This window comes from Bos taurus, chromosome 17 (assembly GCF_002263795.3).
Source record: "Bos taurus isolate L1 Dominette 01449 registration number 42190680 breed Hereford chromosome 17, ARS-UCD2.0, whole genome shotgun sequence".
NCBI lineage: Eukaryota > Metazoa > Chordata > Mammalia > Artiodactyla > Bovidae > Bos > Bos taurus.
Window position 1 is genome coordinate 34,649,292 of NC_037344.1, and position 21,161 is coordinate 34,670,452.

At 36.1% G+C, this 21,161-nt stretch overlaps 1 protein-coding gene across 7 annotated transcripts in view; it reads right to left on the reverse strand.

The window, feature by feature from the left end:
* Positions 1–21,161, reverse strand: part of SPATA5 (spermatogenesis associated 5) — a 331,976-nt gene that overhangs the window by 234,177 nt on the left and 76,638 nt on the right. For all 7 annotated transcript variants that reach the window (XM_002694399.6, XM_024977592.2, XM_024977591.2 and 4 more), the window contains exons 12-13: positions 8,758–8,811; positions 6,956–7,035 (exon numbers count right to left, since the gene is read on the reverse strand). In XM_002694399.6, the coding sequence (XP_002694445.5) occupies positions 6,956–7,035; positions 8,758–8,811 (134 nt within the window). The remainder of the gene's footprint in view (positions 1–6,955; positions 7,036–8,757; positions 8,812–21,161) is intronic.

Here is a 21,161-nt window from a genome sequence, read left to right on the forward strand (position 1 = left end):
ATCAAAAGACATTCTCGTCATCTGTTACTTCTATCCTCTTTTTTTTTTTTTTAATTTTACTTTATTTTTTAACTTAACAATAATGTATTGGTTTTGCCATATATCAAAATGAATCCGCCATAGGTATACACGTGTTTTTGAGTCTTCTAAATGAACCTTTTTTTGCGGGGGCGGGGAGTGGAAGGGTGTAGGGGGTAGGTGGATACTGATTCAGCATCTTCATTTATAATGCTCTAAGTGTGATTACAGACACACAGGATTTGGAACCCAATGACTTGAATGCATGAGAAAAGACTCAATTTGATTCCCCTACACTAAGTGTGACTGAATGGCCTTCTGGCAGAGGGTAACATGGTGATCTCTCTACAAAATTAATTAGTATACCAAGGATGTCCATAGTCTTTCAAAATGTTTTCTCACTGTAGTTAAGTATCTATGTTGCTATCCTCTGTTAGATTTGAATACTGTTGCTATCAGCTACACTGAAAAGAACATTTATCGTTTCTGTACCCTGAGCACAACTAACAAAGTTTTCTGAGTCCAGACTCACTTTTAGAGTTACTGTGTACAAAAACTATCGAATTTTTTGAGAAAAACATATCAGTCAGATCTTGGTTAATTCTTTTTGGAGCTCTTTGACAAGTGAATGTATTCTATAGCTTACAAATAATTCTTTATAATAAAGATGATGATGCTTCTATGAAAATAATGCAAGTGACAAAATTCCAAAAGACTATCTTGGTGTTTAAAGTAAAATTAGTTCATAAATGACACTAACACATGGTGAAATCAGATTCTGCTAACAACCAGCTGATTGAACCTAAACTCTAGTTTCTGTAAGCCTACATTTCCTATTCAAAAATTAAACGTTTGGGTGCTTCTCTGTTAGACACTGTCTTGGACACGTGAGGTAAGAGGATAAAGATGTTACTGTTCCCTTGAGGGTGTCATAATTATTGGCATATATGAATAAGGGAATTAAATTAGATAGTATACAGGTTCTTCTAGTTTCAAAATTCTGTTAGTCTCTGTTGGTAACATAGAACACCTAAGTTATTTAATTCATTCATTTCAATAAAAATATTAGCAATTCAGAAAGATATTGATACCTCTAGTAGAATGCTTCTAAATAGAAAGGTATAATACTGGTCCAATTTGTTATCTGTAGAGAAACTGGGAGCTATAATTAATGCTGAAGATGAGGTGAAGGGAATTCTTTGGATTCTCATTTCCCATGCTGCCTTTGCCCTTTATTTCCACAGATCATTGAGAACTAGCTGGAGAATAGCATAATGAAAATGTTTTATGGACTGAGAAATATTCTTGGCTGACTTTCAAAGCTGCAGTAGGAAACAAAATCCATAAAACTGACATCCTAGGAAATCAAAACCAACTTCAAGTTTAAGAATAAATGTGTAATCACTAACATAATGAAATGATTTTAAAACTTTATTATCTGCTAGAGATAAAGGCAACACAACAATGGGAAAAAATGTTCAGCTACAGAAAGTACTAAAATTAGACTTTTCCAAGAGATTAATTTTCTTTTCCCTTCCAGAGTCAAGCCCCTTTCCCAAATTACCCCCCTTCAAAAGTCACAGTGCCATGTACTGAAGAGACTTTATGACATCTTAAAACAGGTCAGGAAACTACAGCCACAGTCTAAATCTGGCCAGCCAACTGTTTTTTATTTGATTACATATTCTCTGTAGCTCCTTTTGCATGGTAGCAAAAGAGATGAATAGCTCCAATAGAAACTGTATGGCCAAAAAAAGCAAAAAAATATTTACAAATTAGCCTGTTTCAGAAAACATTGCTAACCCTCATCTTCAAGAAATCTCATCACCATGATGCTAATATTAAATTGATTTTATTTTTCAATAGTAAAAATTTCACAACAATGACATGTATTTCCTTTCAACTCCTTTAGTAAAGTAAAATTCCCTATTGTCCCTTCATATGATCTTTAAATTATAGACCAACAGTTGAAATATCCAATTTATATTTCAAAATTTTTTTCTAGTATAATTTTCAAATGTCATAAAGAATCCCAAATGGCAGGCATCTGAATTTGTTTCTTAAAACAAACCTCCCATACTCTCAAGGTCAATATTTAGGTGTGAAAAAGACCCAAGGAAGGATAGCCAGACATATACTGCCCTAAACACAAGCATTACTTATGATAATTTTCTTGGTGCATGCAAAATGCAAGCAAATTTTCATTTTAAAACCAAAATAGCTACAAGAGACTTAACACGTCCTAGAACAACAAGAAATAAGTCCCAATTCCTAGTAAAATGCTGCATTAGGCCATCTCTCTAGGGAAAGTCTTACCTTTAATCCATTCTATAGTACTCAGCCACAATGCTTAGACAAAATGCAAAATACAAAATATTCATAGAAATCTGCTATACTTCATAAAACTCTTATAATAAGAAATCAGTTACACATGTTCCATTTATTCTTTTACTCTGCTTCTTTCAGCAGTTCTGTTTAATATTAAAAGTTCAACAATGTAAAAACTATGAGGTGATGAAGTATAAATTAGAAAAAAACTGCATACCAGGAAATATGCAATGAATTTAGCAACTTGAAACAGAGATATACAAAGTAAAAATAGTTAAAAGTATTTAATAAGTTGTTATTGCTAGAGTTTCTTACATAAAAAAATTCATTAAATATTTAGATACATGATAAATTTTACCCTGATATGAACATACTTTTTCTATCCCAAATCCTGAGAGTCTAAGAAGCAGTGGTATTATCATCCAACGAGCACTAAATTAGAGGACATAGGAGTTATGCTCCTCTTCTCTTAAATTCTAGGGGCTTCTATTCCTTCTAAAAAATAAAAGGTTGTACTAGATGATTTCTAAGAACTTTCTTAGCTACAAAATTTTATGATTTTATGAAATTTTAAATACCACCATGTGCATGCAGGCGTGCTCAGTCATGTCAGACTCTTTGTAAACCCATGGACTACAGCCTAAGTTATTTTCTCTTTCCATGGCTCCTCCGTCCATGGAATTTTCCAGACAAGAATACTGGAGTGGGTTGCCACTGCCTCCTCTAGGGATCTTCCCAACCCAAGGATCAAACTCACGTCTACTGTGTCTCCTGCATTGGTAGGCAGATTCTTTACCACTGAGCCACCTGGGAAGCCCAAATACTGCTATAAAATCACATTTAAAAATTTATAACCCTCTTTGAAAAGTGTCATTTACAGAATGATGCCTACAAAAATTTCTTCTATAGTGTTCGGTGTCATGAATTCACTAAAGTTACCTGAAATCTGGAAATACTGCAAAAGAGGCTATCCCATTTCCTGACCATTACTCTAACACTCAGAGCTCTTTTCAAAATGTTACTAAGCCTGGAATTTTCATTTTCAATGAAAGCTGGCTCAGAACTTATTTTTCCCCTGACCACTCCAAATGGAAATCAATTCAGGACTTTAAGTGCAGAAACAGCTATACAAGAAAACAGTTATTAATATCACAGATACTCTTAATACTTCACAGAATATATCAGTCAGTTTTTAACAGAGCACTTAATTTTTTCATTTTTCCATATATTTAACCATCTCTTTAATACTCTAGTCATAAAACAGTATATCAAGTATTTTTATGTGGTAGCCTTAAGTTTTATAAAACACAATAGATCATCTTCTTTTTCTCCCAAATAATAATGTCTTTCTTCTATTTCTAAAATACAAACTTTTTTCATATTTAAAACTTTTGAAATCAGGATATTCCTTGGAGTTGTTGATTTCTCAATACCATTTCACAGTTTAGGGCTGCATTTTTCTTCAGTAATGGTATGTAAAATAATGGTATGTCTTACAACTAACCAAATCTAACTTACAAATTAGATTGCTGAAATGCCATAGTGCCTGTCACCTGTAGAATACTCTAATTTCCCAAATGCTTCAATATCCTCCACTACAATCTAAATCCTGTTGTAGGACTCATTTCTATCTATATTACTGTATTTCTATTTATATGGAAATGATCATTATTACAAGAATATCAATGCAGAAATTATGAGAAACAAGTTTTTTAAGCAGTTACTAAATGCCAGGCACTACATAAAGCACTTTACATGTATTTAATTCCAACAACCTAGAATTTATTACTACTATCTCCATTTTAGAAATGAAACTAAAGCTTAAAGAGGTTAAGGTAATTGCTCTAGGTCCTGTTCTCTGTTTTACCCCCATGCAAAGCCTATTGCAGAAAGAGCGCTCAATAAATATTTACTTAACAAGTGAATGAATGAATGCTGCAAAGGAGTCTTATACTCACAGGCTCACAAAGAGAACATACAATAAATACAATCTTGAAAGGTTAATTAACTACTTAGACATGCAATCCTGAGATCTGTGGTGTGATAGTCAAATAAAAAAAGTGGCTCAGAGTATCTGCTCTGGAGTCAAAATACTTAAATTCAAATTTCAGCTCTGCTACTTGTGGTATATGATGTTGAATAAAGCAGTTATGGATCTAGATGCCTAAGTTTTCTCACCTGTAAATTGGAGATGAAAATAGGACCTACTCCTCCTGGGGTTGTGGTGATGATTAAAGGTTAATATAAACAAAAGGCCATAACATGGTGAGTGAAATCCAAAGGAGTGATGCTATTTGTAAATTAAATAAATAAGATGGGCCTCTGCAGTCTTCAGAAATATGTTTCTAGTTTCAAATTTCTAGTTCTGCTTGAAGTCTGGAAGCAGGCAATTAATGCCAGCTACTAAGGATGATTCAGGATCCAGTGACTAGCTGGAACATCCGAGAAAGAGAAAGCTTTTCTAGGAATCTCTGGATTAGTCTAGTGGCCATTCCCTCAGTCAGAGGAGTCTGGGCCAAGAGAATATAGTATATGTTCTATATATACATAGACCATCCTATATGTCTTCACCTCTGGGGACAGAACTGTTGCCTAAGACAAAACTGACTTATGATTTACTACCCAGAGTATACCCTTCCTGACTATAATCCTGAAAAAGGTAAAATTTTAAGCTAGTTGGGAGGCAGGGCAGAGTACTGGAGCCAACTGTACAATAACCTGCTTTGCATTAATGTAGGGACTTTTTTGTGAATTTTTTTTAATCTGTAAAGCACTTAAAACAGTTTCTAGAATATGGTAAGCAGTAAGTGAATGTTCCCCAATATTATTATTAGCTCAGAATAATTCAAATCTCTTCCCTACCTCAGTGCCTTTTCTCTCTACCATATTATCCATCTTCCAAAGAGCTATGCTACTTCAACAGCATTTTCAATTTTCCCAAATATTACAGAGATCATTAAAGCACTTCACAAAGGGAATCTTACAACACTTTCTCCAACTCACAAAACAAAATCAGACAAAAAAATCTTATCCAGAACACCCATAATTTAAATGGGCATACAGAAAATGAGAAGTAAGTATCAGGCTTACTTATTTTTGAAGTCCCACAGACACTTAAATGGGGCAGAGGAAAGGAGACAATCATGGTTATAAGTAGACATTTTTGTGAGCATGAAATAAGACACTTTTATAAGTAGAAATCTCTCTTTCTGAAAGCACAAATATTTCTAAAGCTAAGCAAATGGTATGTCTATACTCTATTTACAATGTGCAGGTTGCAACCCTCAGTTTCATGGCTAATTTGAGTAAACTCAAATAGTCAAAATAATTGAGTTAACATCCTGGATAGTATGGACGAGCATATATTATGATTCATGGCTCAATTTGTTAAACATCTTACGTGTGGAAATCTAAATCATGATAAGAAGAAAGTTTTCTTAGGCACTATCTTTTTTGGATTAGTCATATGAGTTTGATCTGAATGTTATCATAGAAAATAAAAAAATGAAAGCAATGCCTAAAATTATAGAGAAAATTAATAGTTTACGGAATTTAAAAATTTCCCTGTTTTCCTATGTTTTCTATTTCTTTAACAATGCCTAAACCTGGTTTATTATTTGGGGAATTTTATACTTTGCTATCTATCAACAGATATGTTTTCCAATTTCTAGAAACTATGTCCAATTCAAATGGCTAAAGAACAAAAACATATGTGTCAAGATTTTGTTTGTTTTAGTTTTCAGGTAATAGCACTCCAACTAGACAAAACAATAATTTTCTAGGCAATGTTAGCTCATTATACAATTACAGGGAAAAAACAATTGAAAACAGAGTATCATTCTATGAGATTCTTATGGCTATAAAAACCAAACTGATTAAGACTTAGTGTAGCTAAAGTACAACTGCAATTTTCTATTTGTACTATTAACATTACATTGCGTAGTCAGCCTTACCTTTGTTTTCAAAGCGTCAACTAACTTGACCAAAATTTTTCTGTGCAAAGGAAACTACATAGAATTTATTTGAATGAGTCACTAAGGAAGGACTCACAAAATGATGAAGACGATTAAAGAAAATGATATCTAGAGGCTGCAAATTATTAACAGCTCTAATACATATGCCAATTCCTCCTGAGCCAAAATGCCTACAAAACCAGGTTATTTCTACCGAGTATCTTGTCTGGTTTCTCACACATATTTCAAAGGCATTTTATGAGAACTCTGCTATATATTCCACCTACCATCTGGTTCATATTTAACAATGTTTCCCATCCTGTTCCTTTTTAGGCTCCAAAAACAGATGTCTCTGATGGCACATAAATGTGGCAGATCACCCTAATTCAGCAAACTTCTCTGGCTTCTTATTCTTCCCTTGCATCAAGGTGAACTTAAGCTATTTGTAACCTTTTGTTCCATCTCACCTCAGAAGTAATAAAGTGGTAATATGAAATAATTTTAAGGATATAAGAAAAAAAAAAGTGAATTGAAAGTTTTCTTTTAAGCCAAATGTATTAATAATATTAATAAATAAAATCTGTATAAAAAGTGCTAGTTCCTCTACACTGTAGTTGCTAATATACAGTTATTAGTGGCAGTCTTATATTTCTTACCTGCCCCTTTCAACTGCTAAGGCATCAAGTTCATCAAAGAAAATAATGGAAGGAGCCACTGCTCTTGCCTTCCGGAAGATCTGGTGGAAAGAGTGCCACATTAGCTAAAGATCAGCAAACTTCAGAAAACTCCATTACTGGTTTTAGTTTGAAAACTATTAGAACCAAATCAATTATGTACCAGTCAACCAGCTCAATCACTTTGTATACAACCTGTAACAGATGTATTCACACTTCATAATGGATGTAAAATACCTTCTATCATGGTGCTTACTTGCAAACAGACAAGACATCAATACATATTCTTAAAGGTGTGTAGGAGACAATTTGGCTTAAGTAATCAGACAATCTCAGTTAAAATCCCGCCTCTGCCATTTAGTAACTGTGTGATTTTCAGCAGATAACTTTACTTCTCTAAACTTCAAGTTCCATATCTCTAAAAATGGAGATTATGATAAATGCCGGCCTCAAAAGTTTAAGAACTGAATTTAAAAAGATGGCAACACATTTAGTATAATGCCTGGAACATGGTAACAGCTCAGTAAATGACAGTTATTATTATCTATCATAAACACAAGTTTAAAAGAAAAATAATAATGTATAAAATCAGCCAAAGTTTAGCATATAAAATACCCATAAACCTAAAAGTCATATGCCTTGCTCATTTCTCTGAAGACTATATGGAAAAACATAGTTAACACTTGGAAGAGAATAGATTGGATAGACCAGAAGTCAATCAGGCTATCAAAATCAAAGACTGGCTGGACAGCCATGGGGCAATATGCAGAAATGGGCTAGAAAAAGTCAGTACAGGCAGAAAGAAATTCAAATTTGTGTTAACTGGCACAAATTTGTGTGACCAGGCCCTCATTTTCTGGTCACAATTATGATGACCATAAAAATACACAATAGTTACCAAAACATTAGTATTAATAAGCACCACCTTTTTCATATTTTTAATCAACAAGGGTGCTATCATTATCAGTTAATATTTTATATGGTCACCATCATCTATATTTCAAAGAGAAAAAAGAAACAAAAAGTAACTTAAAACTTTTTCTCAGATGCAAAACAAAGTATTCCAATCTCTAATACTCTTGGTTGGTACCCACATATTTCATAAATGGAGACAATCCATTCCACTGCTCTTTATGTATTTCTGTCCTTGAACAGCATCTGGGAAGATACACGATGCCCATGTGAGGCAGGCCAGCCTTTGTTTAGGAGAGCCAAAACTTATGGCCAAACTGCTATAGTTTACCCCACTTCAGTGCCTTGATTTTGCATGAATTTCCCAATTGTGCAGCTTTAGCAGTATGAAGTAATCAGCAGGCCAATCACTAACTTTAAAATTTAAGAGAGAAGGGGGATGCATTTTCTAAATCACTAGTCAAAGGTAAAGTAAATAAAATAAGGAGAGTACATTGAAATTTTCATATACTAATAAGCTTCTCTGATTTAAAGGACTACCTGGTTTAAAGGATTTAAATCTCATTTTAACATCATGTGTTAGTTGTTAAGTATAAACATATCCTTTTTTTTTTTTAATGAGATGCTGACAGTTGTTAAAAAAATATATTTGCTAAAACTAGAGGCTAGAAATATTATGATGTTTAAAAACAAAGACTATGTATTGTAGATAACCAAAATTACATTTAAAAATAATATTTGCCTGAAGAAAAAAATATACCACTAGAATTTAGATTTGGAAATTCTAAATCTGTAACCCCATACAAAATGGAAACTAGAGGACAGAAGTGTGGTTCTCCTATGCAGAGTTCCACTTTAAGGCATAATCTTACCTCTCTAACTGCTCTTTCAGATTCACCAACATACTTGTTCATTAATTCAGGCCCCTGCATGAAAAGAAAACAACTGTTCAGCATCTTTATAAATCCAGTTACATGATTATGTCTAAAAAAAAGAGAAAATACACACATAAAAAAAGAGAAAAAAAAATCTGCTTTTCATTAAATTAGTTCCTCTTGCATGCTTATTTTTATTGGGTGTTATTTATGCTTCAAAAATTAAAGCCATTTTGTATTCTAAAAACTGCACATCAGTATATAGTATCTGTGACTAAACATGATAGTTAAACATCTTAATCATCCACCCACACATCCATCCATACTTTTACTATGTAACAAACATGGTGCTAGGCACTGAAGACAGAACAGTCTAGTACTAGATCAGCACGGCTCTCTGACAAGAAGCAAGATCTCAGGGCTATTCTTTTTATGACTCTATGATAATTCTCAAAAAAAGGAATGGGAATCATGTAATCAATGACATTATCTGTTTCCAATATTATTATTTTTAATCATTATCACGCAAACTCTGTATTACTGTTATTGTTCTTGCAGCAACTCTCCATAAAAGTCAATAGTGTAACATAAAATAGTAATCCAGTGAAGCCATTTTTTTAAGTAAGCAATATACTTAATGCATATATATATTGCCCTCTAATTATCTGGCTTTAACTAAAGGAAAGTAGTTAGATAATTTGGAGAAATGATTACTGATCTCCATAGAGCTGACTCTAAAAGATGACTTGAATATCAGTGCTGGAACAAGACTACGATCATTTCATGACATGAGAATACAATATGCTGCTACTGATAACAGACAGATTAACTTGTTTTAAAAATCTGATGTCCAAGCAAACAGACAATAAATACTTTGTTGAAAATGTGAAAATATGGCCTATAGCCTTAACCTTTAAGCCTTAACCATTAAGCCTTCACTTAATGACCCAGTGAAGGCTCATTCCACCACTACCTAGAGGTAGGCTACAGAAAACTCTGTGGATAAGAAAGACTGCTTTTTTCCTCCAAAAGCAAAAGGAAAAAAACAAAAACAAAAATCAAACCAATTTGAAAATCAAACCTAGGAAGTTAGCACTGAGAAGAAAATCTGGGTTAGAATAATTCAATTATTACTAACAGGTCACAGTAGTAATGAAAAGTTCTGTAAGGACTCTAGAAAACATGTGATTTTGTACAGTACATGTTAAGGAATTATATCTGGATGCCTGACCTAAAAATGCAATGCCACTAGCTGAACTGACATGTTACCTGAACCCAAAATTCTATTTTTTGCATGACTTAAAAAAATTAATTTATTTATTTAAATTGAAGGCTAATTACTTTACAATACTGTGGTGGTTTTTGTCATAAATCAACACGAATCAGCCATGGATATACATGTATCTCCCCATCCTGAACCCCCTCCCACCTCTCTCTCTACCCCATTCCTCTGGGTTGTCCCAGAGCACCAGCTTTGAGTGCCCTGCTTCATCCATCAAACTTGCACTGGTCATCTATTTTACATATGTAACATACATGTTTCAATGTTATTCTATCCAATTGTCCCACTCTCGACCTCTCCCACATATTCCAAGTCTATTCTTTTTTTTTTTTTTTCCAAGTCTATTCTTTACATCTGTGTCTCTTATGCTGTCCTGCATACAGTGTCGTTGTTACCATCTTTCTGAATTCCATACATATGTGTTAATATACTATATTGGTGTTTCTCTTTCTGACTTCTTCACTCTGTATAATAGGCTCCAGTGTCACTCACCTCATTAGAACTGACTCAAATGCATTCTTTTTCATAACTAAGGAATAATCCATTGTGTATATGTACAACAACATCCTTATCCATTCTTCTGCCAATGGACATTTAGGTTGCCTCCATGTCCTAGTTATTGTAAATAGTGCTGCAATGAATATTGGGGTACATGTGTCTCTTTCAATTCTGGCTTCCTCAGTGTATATGCCTAGCAGTGGGATTGCTGGGTCGTATGGCAGTTCTATTTCAAGATTTTTAAGAAATCTCCACACTGTTCTCCATTGTAGCTGTACTAGTTTGCATTCCCACCAACAGTGTAAGAAGGTTCCCTTTTCTCCACACTCACTCCAGCATTTATTGTTTGTAGACGTTTTGATGGCAGTCATTCTGACTGGTGTGAGATGGTACCTCATTGTGGTTTTGATTTGCATTTCTCTGATAATGAGTGATGATGAGCATCTATTCATGTGTTTGTTAGCCATCTTTATGTCTTCTTTGGAGAAATGTCAGGTTTAGTTCTTTGGCCCATTTTTTGATTGGGTTGTTTATTTTTCTGGTATTGAGCTGCATGAGCTGCTAGTATATTTTTAAGATTAATTCTTTGTCAGTTACTTAATTTGCTATTGTTTTCTCCCATTCTGAAGACTGTTTTTTCACCTTGCTCATAATTTCCTTCGTTGTGCAAAAGCTTTTAATTAGGTCCCTTTAGTTTTCATTTCCATTACTCTGGGAGGTGGGGCATAGAGGATCTTACTGTGATTTATGCCAGAGAATGTTCTACTTATGTTTTCCTCTAAGAGTTTTACAGTTTCTGGTCTTACATTTAGATCTTTAATCCGTTTTGAGTTTATTTTTGTGTATGGTGTTAGAAAGTGTCTAGTTTCATTCTTTTATAGGTGGTTGACCAGTTTTCCCAGCGCCATTTGTTAAAGAGATTGTCTTTTCTCCACTGTATATCTTTGCCTACCTTGTCAAAGATAAGGTGCCCATAGGTGCGTGGATTTATCTCTGGGCTTTCTATTTTGTTCCATTGATCTATATTTCTGTCTTTGTGCCAGTACCATACTGTCTTGATAACTGTAGCTTTGTAGTATAGTCTGAAGTCAAGCAGGTTGATGCCTCCAGTTCCATACTTCTTTCTCAATATTACTTTGGCTATTCAAGGTTTTTTTGTGTCTTCATACAAATTGTGAAATTATTTGCTCTAGTTCTGTGAAACATACCATTGGTAGCTTCATAGGGATTGAGCTGAATCTATAGATTGCTTTGGGTAATATACTCATTTTCACTACATAGATTCTCCCAATCCATGAACATAGTATATCTGGTCTGTCTATTTGTGTCATCTTTGATTTCTATCATCCGTGTTTTCTACATACAGGTCTTTATTATAGTTTTCTATACACAGGTGTTTTGTTTCTTTAGGTAAACTGATTCCTAAGCATTTTATTCTTTTTGTTGCAATGGTGAATGGGGTTGTTTCCTTACTTTCTCTTTCTGTATTCTCATTGTTAGTGCATAGGAATGCAAAGGAATTCTGTGTATTAATTTTATATCCTGCAACTTTACTATATTTATTGATTAGCTCTAGTAATTTTTTTTGGGGTGGGGGGGAAAGCAATGGCACCCACTCCAGTACTCTTGCCTGGAAAATCCCATGGACGGAGGAGCCTGGTAGGCTGCAGTCCATGGGGTCGTGAAGAGTCGGACACAACTGAGCGACTTCACTTTCACTTTTCACTTTCATGCATTGGAGAAGGAAATGGCAACCCACTCCAGTGTTCTTGCCTGGAGAATCCCAGGGACGGGGGAGCCTGGTGGGCTGCCATCTATGGGGTTGCACAGAGTCAGACACGACTGAAGCGACTTAGCAGCAGTAATTTTTTGGTGGCTTCTTTAGGGTTTTCTATGTAGAGGATCATGTCATCTTCAAACAGTGAAGAGTTTTACTTCTTTTCGAATCTGGATTCCTTTTACTGCTTTTTCTTCTCTGATTGCTACAGCTAGGACTTCCAAAACTATGTTGAATAGTAGTGGTGAGAGTGGGCACCCTTGTTTTGTTCCTGATTTTAGAGGAAATACTTTCCATTTTTTGCCATTGAGGGTAATGTTTGCTGTGGTTTTGCCATATATGGCTTTTATGTTGAAGTATGTTTCTTCTATGCCTGCTTTCTGGACAGTTTTTATCATAAATCGGTGTTGAATTTTGTCAAAGGCTTTCTCTGCATCTACTGAGATAATCATATGGTTTTTATCTTTCAATTTATTAATATAGTGTATCACACCAATTTATTTGCAAATACTGAAAAATCCTTGCATCCCTAGGAGAAAGCCACTTGGTCATCATGTATGATCTTTTTACTATGTAGCTGGCTGAATCCAAAATTCTTTATGAAGTCATCATCACTAAGGAAGGTAATTTTGAATTTGAAGTTCCAACTGTCAAAAATTTCTTATTTTCTTGTACAACAAACTGTAAAAGATTAAATTCAGTTTCAAAGATAAATACATTTTAACACTAACAGAAAACTTAAGGGATCATAAGCTGTGCTGCTATACTTTTTGTTCTATTTGAGGTCAAATATACATCACTGCAGAGAAGGCAATGGCACCCCACTCCAGTACTCTTGCCTGGAAAATCCATGGACGGAGGAGCCTGGGGGGCTGCAGTCCACGGGGCCTCGCAGAGTCAGATGCGACTGAGCGACTTCACTTTCACTTTTCACTTTTATGCATTGGAGAAGGAAATGGCAACCCACTCCAGTGTTCTTGCCTGGAGAATCCCAGAGACAGAGGAGCCTGGTAGGAGGCTGTCTATGGGGTCGCACGGAGTCAGACACTACTGAAGCGACTTAGCAGCAGCAGCAGCAGCATACATCCAATTATTAAAAACAGAAGAAAATAGCAACTAGCGACAGCAAATTTTACGAAATACTGCTAAATGCTTAATATGCATTATCCCCCTAACTGCTTACAACACACCTTTGAGGCGAATACTCTTATCATAATTTTAGAGAAAAAAATATTGAAGTGAAAAAAAGGTTAAGTAATTTACACAACTTAGTCACACAACTTAGTAGATGACAGAACAGATATTGAAGCCTCTTAATCGTTATGCTGACAATTAGAGAAAATGCCCCAAATGGTTAGCCACCAATAAGCAAAAAAGATAAGCAACAGATTAGAATACAAACATTATGTGAGCTACTCACAGAATTTTATTAGTGAAAGAACTTCAGGAGAATCATTTACTCTAAGCTATCTCACTTAAAGCCTGAGGAAAACAAAGCAAAAGAAATTAAGTGAAATACCAAAAGTCCTAGACAAACTAAATGACAGAAAATAGAGGATTTGAGTTTCCAGAATACTAATACTACACTTTCTAAAAACCGTATGTCCTCTGATTTTCAAGTTCTAAAAAGAAAAAAATAAATAAAAAAGGAAATGTCCTCTTAAGACTAGACACAATAGCAGCAATTCAAATTCAAAGGTTTTTGTTGGAAGAGATCAGGTGGCAAGGGCAAAGTCTAATTTTCAATAAATAGCTGCTAGCGTGGCTTAGTTTGAACATTCTTTGGCACTGCCTTTCTTTGGGATTGGAATGAAAACTGATCTTTTCCAGTCCTGTGGCCACTGCTGAGTTTACCAAATTTGCTGGCATGCTGAGTGCAGCACATTCACAACATCATCTTTTAAGATTTGAAATAGCTCAATTAGAATTTCACCACCTCCACTAGCTTTGTTCGTAGTGATGCTTCCTAAGGCCCATTTGACTTCACATTCCAGGATGTCTGGCTCTAGAAGAGTGATCACACCATCATGGTTATCTAGATCATGAAGATCTTTTTTGAATAGTTCTTCTGTGTATTCTTGCCACCTTTTCTTAATATCTGCTGCTTCTGTTACATTCATACCATTTCTTTCCTTTACTGTGCCCATCTTTGCATGAAATGTTCCCTTGGTATCTCTAATTTTCTTCAAGAGATCTCTAGTCTTTCCCATTCCATTGTTTTCCTCTATATCTTTGCATTGATCACTGAGGAAGGCTTTCTTATCTCTCCCTGGTATTCTTTGGAACTCTGCATTCAAATGGGTATATCTTTCCTTTTCTCCTTTGCCTTTTGCTTCTTTTCTTTTGCAGCTATTTGTAAGGCCTCCTCAGACAACCATTTTGCCTTTTTGCATTTCTTTTTCTTGGGGATGGTCTTGATCACTGCCTCTTGTACACTGTCATGAACCTCTGTCCATAGTTCTTCAGGCACTTTGTCTGTCAGACCTAATCCCTTGAATCTATTTGTCACTTCCACTGAATAATCGTAAGGGATTTGATTTAGGTCATACCTGAATGGTCTAGTGGTTTTCCCTACTTTCTTCAATTTAAGTCTGAATTTGGCAATAAGGAGTTTATGACCTGAGTCACAGTCAGTTCCCAGTCTTGTTTTTGCTGACTGTATAGAGTTTCTTCATTTTTGACTGCAAAGAATATATTCAATCTGATTTCAGTACTGACCATCTGGTGACGTTGATGTGTAGAGTCGTCTCTTGTATTGTTGGAAGAGGGTGTTTGCTATGATTGCATCCAAGTACTGCATTTCGGACTCTCTTGTTGACTGTGATGGCTACTCTATTTCTTCTAAGGGATTCTTGCCCACAGTAGGAGATATAATGGTCATCTGAGTTAAATTCACCCATTCCAGTTAATTTCAGTTCACTGATTCCTAAAATGCCTATGTTCACTCTTGCCATCTCCTGTTTGACCATTTCCAATTTGCCCTGATTCATGGACCTAACATTCGAGCTTCCTATGCAATATTGTTCTTTACAGTATTAGGCTTTACTTCTATCGCCAGTCACATCCACAACTGGATGCACTCATCTCAAATGCTAGCAAAATAATGCTCACAATTCTTCAAGCTAGATCTCAACAGTACATGAACCGTGAACTTCCAGATGTTCAAGCTAGATTTAGAAAAGGCAGAGGAACAAGAGATCAAATTGCCAACATCTACTGGATCATTGAAAAAGCAAGAGAGTTCCAGAAACACATCTTCAGTTCAGTTCAGTTCAGTTCAGTCGCTCAGTCGTGTCCGACTCTTTGCAACGCCATGAATTGCAGCACGCCAGGCCTCCCTGTCCATCACCAACTCCCGGAGTTCACCCAAACACATCCACTTCTGCTTTATTGACTATGCCAAAGCCTTTGACCATGTGAATAACAACAAACCGTGGAAAATTCTTCAAGAGATGGGAATGCCAGACCACTTGACCTGTTTCCTGAGAAATCTGTATGCAGGTCAAGAAGCAACAGTTAGTACTGGACATGGAACACAGACTGGTTCCAAACATGGAAAGGAGTACATCAAGGCTGTATATTGTCACCCTGCTTATTTAACTTATATGCAGAGTACATCATGTGAAATGCCGGACTGCATAAAGCCCAAGCTGTAATCAAGATCGCCAAGAGAAATATGAATAACCTTTGTCACTAACTTCCAATAAATTATTAATTGATAATAAGTATTGAAGGACAATTGAAGAATTGCCAGGAGAAATATCAATAACCTCAGATATGTAGACGACACCACCCTTATGGCAGAAAGTGAAGAAGAACTAAAGAGTCTCTTGATGAGAGTGACAGAGGAGTGAAAAAGTTCAGAAAACTAAGATCATGGCATCTGGTCCCATCATTTCATGGAAAATAGAAGGAAATAATGGACACAGCGAGAGACTTTATATTTTTTGGCTCTAAAATCACTGCAGATGCTGACTGCCGCAAAAAAATTAAAAGATGCTTGCTCCTTGGAAAAAAAGCTATGACCAACCTAGACAGCATATTAAAAAGCAGAGACATTACTCTGCCAACACAAGTCTATCTAGTCAAAGCTATGGGTTTTCCAGTAGTCATGTATGGATATGAAAGTTGGACTATAAAGAAGGCTGAGTGCTGAAGAATTGATGCCTTTGAACTGTGGTGTTGGAGAACATTCTTGAGAGTCCCTTAGACTGCAAGGAGATCCAACCAGTCCATCCTAAAGGAAATCAGTCCTAAATATTCATTGGTAGGACTGATGCTGAAACTGAAACTCCAATACTTTGGCCACCTGATGCCAAGAATGACTTCTTTGATAAGAACCTTATGCTGGGAAAGATTGAAGGTGGGAGGAGAAGGGGAGTACAGAGGATGAGATGGTTAGAAGGCATCACCGACTCGATGGACACGAGTTTAAACAAGCTCCAGGAGTTGGTGATGGGCAGGGAAGCCTGGAATGTTGCAGTCCATGGGGTCACAAAGAGTTGGTCATGACTGAACAACTGAACTGAACTGAGCATAGGTTACTTTGAAAAAAAGAATTTTATTGATAACTAATTTTGAGAGACCAATAGTATCTACTTACAAGGGTTAGATACATATAGAATCTCACATTTGCTCATAAACAAAAAAAGGAATAATAAATCTCTAAAATAGATAAGACTGATAAAACTAGATAAGGTTATTTCTATTCTAGTTTTACTTGCCAAAATAACTATGTTATGATAGTCCTGCCACATTTCACCTGGTTAGAAAAGTGCCTCATTGATAAGGGTGATCAATAAACCCACCAAAAGTACCATAAATTGGGGTGTTAGTTTTAATTTTTCCATGATAAAGATTTCAAGTGCTTAAGTTTATAAAACAACAAAAATAACACAAATACATATAAACATATGTCCAACTGTTCTATTAATCTAGTGGAAACTAACCTGACTTATCTCTTTGTTTTAGTGTTTTCCACCATTCCAGTCACAAATTCAAGTACAGTAGTCATAGATTGCTGCTGCTGCTAAGTCACGTCAGTCGTGTCCAACTCTGTGCGACCCCATAGACGGCAGCCCACCAGGCTTCCCCGTCCCTGGGATTCTCCAGGCAAGAACACTGGAGTGGGTTGCCATTTCCTTCTCCAATGCATGAAAGTGAAAAGTGAAAGTGAAGTCGCTCAGTAGTGTCCGACTCTTAGCAACCCCATGGACTGCAGCCTACCAGGCTCCTCCGTCCATGGGATTTTCCAGGCAAGAGTACTGGAGTGGGGTGCCATTGCCTTCTCCAGTCATAGATTATGCTCTTGCAATTTTGCCCCTTATGCTCTTGCAATTTTGCCCCTTTAATCACTACTGGGTTTTTTTCCCAGTCTTCTCAAGGGCTTTTAAATGTGTCTGACACCTGCCTGTTACTTTTGGCTTTTACAATTCATATCCAGCTTTTATAAATTCCAAAATGTCTAGGGAAGGCAAGTTAACCCAAGTGTTAACTATGGTTAAATGTTATGGAATAAGCTCATAAAAACCCAAACTCACATGAGGTAGAATTACATATAGAAATGTGAGTAAAGGATCTTGAAAATTAATAAAAAGTACAGCACTAGCACACAAAAAAGGCCACTTTGGGAAGGAACTTCAAAGAGTTTGAAAACTGGCATTAGGTACTAGGCAAGAAATGCCTGGATTAGTGAAAAAACCTAAAAAAGTGACAGCGGCTGGCAAGGAAGGAAATAGAATCCAAACTGTTTTCTCAAAAATTATAACACAAACCTTCCCCACAATTCATTCATTCAAGAAAAGAAAAGGACACATTTCTTTAGAACTTAACAATGTGGGCACCATGCTGACTACAATTCAGCTAGCTATAGTGTTCCTACGCACACTCCCTGGCCCCAGAAAAATCCCTTATATTATTATCGATCACTCTCAACGCTGTCAATCTTCTTTACTGACTACTGTACAGCATCTTAAACGTGAGGTCTCAATTTCCATTTTTTCATCCCTAGAAATGACCATTCTCTTGAGCTACAAGGAGTAGAAGTAGTAGTGTTAGTCACTCAGTCATGTCTGACTCTTGGCAACCCCATGGACTGCAGCCCGTCAGGTTTCTCTGCCCGTGGAGTTTTCCAGGCAAGAATACTGGAGTGGACTGTCATTCCCTTGTCCAGAGGCTCTTCCCCACCTTGATTGAACCAGGGTCTCCTGCATTCCAGGCTGATTCTTTACTGTTTGAGCTATAGGGAAGCCCCCTTCAGCTACAAATTTGTGTTCAACACCCTTTTAGACACCTCTGTCATCCTGTTCTAAAGGCATTTCAAACTCCACAAGTCTAAATCCCAAATGGGTACCTGCTTTCCCACCTCGAACCTACTTTTCCTCCTCATCCGCTAACTCTTCCTAGAGTTAGTGTAGTTTTAATGACCTGCCAGTCATTAAAAGTAAAATTTTAATCACCTTTAACTTCTTTCTCATTTCTCACATACAATTAATCATCAAGATTCAAAATGCTAATCATTTTGCTACTTCATTTGTTTATTCTCACGGAATTATGAGTTTTGGTAGGTAGCAAGAAGCCCTTCTAACGACTTCATTTACCATGTACAGTGCCTGACACACAGAAGGTGCTTAATATATATCTGAGTTGTTGCTACAAAAGTAAAATATTTACAAATAGTTTAAGTGTTATAGACATGAATTAAATTTCATTCAAAGGAGACTTAAAAGAAGGAAAAAATAATCAATCTCTCTCAACTGAAATCCACAGGTAAAAAATTAAACTAATACAATAACAAAGTTTTCTATTAAATATTCTATTTCTCTTTCCTGGAAATGTAAAAACATTCTTTTCTTTTATATTTCTCTAGGTCTTTTTGGATTCCAAATACTAAAGGTTTTATTTCTTGTATATATATTGTCATTTTTTTGTTTTTACTTTTAGCCAAATGTTATAGAATACTTTCATGTCAAGACATCAATTTGATACAAACTCAACTAAAAAAAAATAATTTATTAACATATATGGTTTTAATATGTATCTCAGCTTTAACATGGCAGCATATATAGTGTACAAATAACACTAAATTTAAGCAAATTCAATCTAACTCCTACATAACTTTGTGATTCTGACCATGGCAGAGTAACTATTCTATCTGTCCTAAGAAAAATAGAGAACTATTAGTTATTCCCTAATAGCATTAAACATTACTAAAACTAAGTATATGTCTTTAACTCTGATGTCAGTAATTGTCAACTTAAAGAGTATGGGGCACATAAGACAACACTGTTTGGAGACATAACAGAGATTTTAAATTAAAAAAAAAAAAAACAAACAACTCTAACAGAAGTTAAGAAGAAACAAATGGTTTCAGACTCTAGATGAACACAAATAGCAATAAAAACCTGTAGAAAGAGAATAAAGACTTAGGGTCCACAAAAGGCATGGAACTGGACATAGTTACTGGTGAGACTCAATTAGAATCTGCACCCAAGGTAAAAGGAAAAATGTAACTAAAACACTAAAGGCAAGTGTTCTTTATAATGTTGGGGTCTGGGTCTGGGGCCAGAACCAACATACCTTTAATGGCTTCAACGGAGAACTCAAATAGCCAAGCTCATAGCAGCCCCAAACCCAGTTTTCTTCAGCCAACCTCCTAAGGGCTTTTCTCAGTAACTTTCCGCTAATTTGGGGAACATGAACAGGAGAGTGATGAACAGGTCTCCTCCAAAGCCCTCACCCAAGGAATTGACAATCTCCCCATGATTCTTTTCTTTCCCTGCATTCCACCCGTCATGTATGGCACAATACAGAAATCTGAGCTGGCCTTTTAAACTTCAGTTATACTCAGGTCATAATATGGCTCGATCTGTGATACTGACCTTAATACTTAAATAAATTCACAGATTTTTCTTTTTCTTTTGGTTAAGTTTAAGGTTTACAGAGGTCTTCCCTGATGGCTCAGCGGTAAAGAATCTGCCTGCAATGCAGGAGACATGGGTTTGATCCCTGGGTCGGAAAGATCCCCTGGAGGAGAAAATGGCACTCCAGTATTCTTGCCTGGAAAATCCTTTGGACAGAGGATCCTGTCGGGCTACAGTCCATGGGGCAGCAAAGAATCAGACATGACTGAGCACTCATCCAAGGTTTACAGAAGAATTGAGCATACAGTACCAAGACTTTCCATATATTCACTCCTACCCCAATACATACTCTTTCTCCTATTTTTATCATATATTATTAATACGGTGTATTTGTTACAACCAGTGAAAGAATAATGACGTATTACTATTAATTGAAGTCCACAGTTTATTCAGAGTTCCTCAATTTCTACCTAACGTCCTTTTCTGTTCCAGGATCTCACCCAGGAAACCACAACAGTATATTTCACTCTCCTGTCTTCTTGGGCTCCTCCTGGCTGTGACAGTTTCTCAGACTTTCCCTATTTTTGATGACCCTGACAGTTTCAGGGGCTTCCCTCATAGCTCAGTTGGCAAAGAATCTGCCTGCAATGCAGGAGACCTGGGTTCAATCCCTGGGTTGGGAAGATCTCCTGGAGAAGGAAATGGCAACCCACTCCAGTATTCTTGCCTGGAGAATTCCATGGACAGAGGAGCCTGGCAGGCTACAGCCCATGGGGTCGAAAGAGTTGGATGCAACTCAGTTTCAGGAGTAGTGGTCAGGTATTTTACAGAATTAATGTCCTTCAATTTGGGTTTGCCTGCTGTTTTTCTCATAGGTAAACATGGGTTATGAGTGTTTGGGAGGAAGACCTTGGGAATAAAGTACCATTCTCATCACATCATACATACAAGGGTATATACTAACAACATGACTAATCCTAAT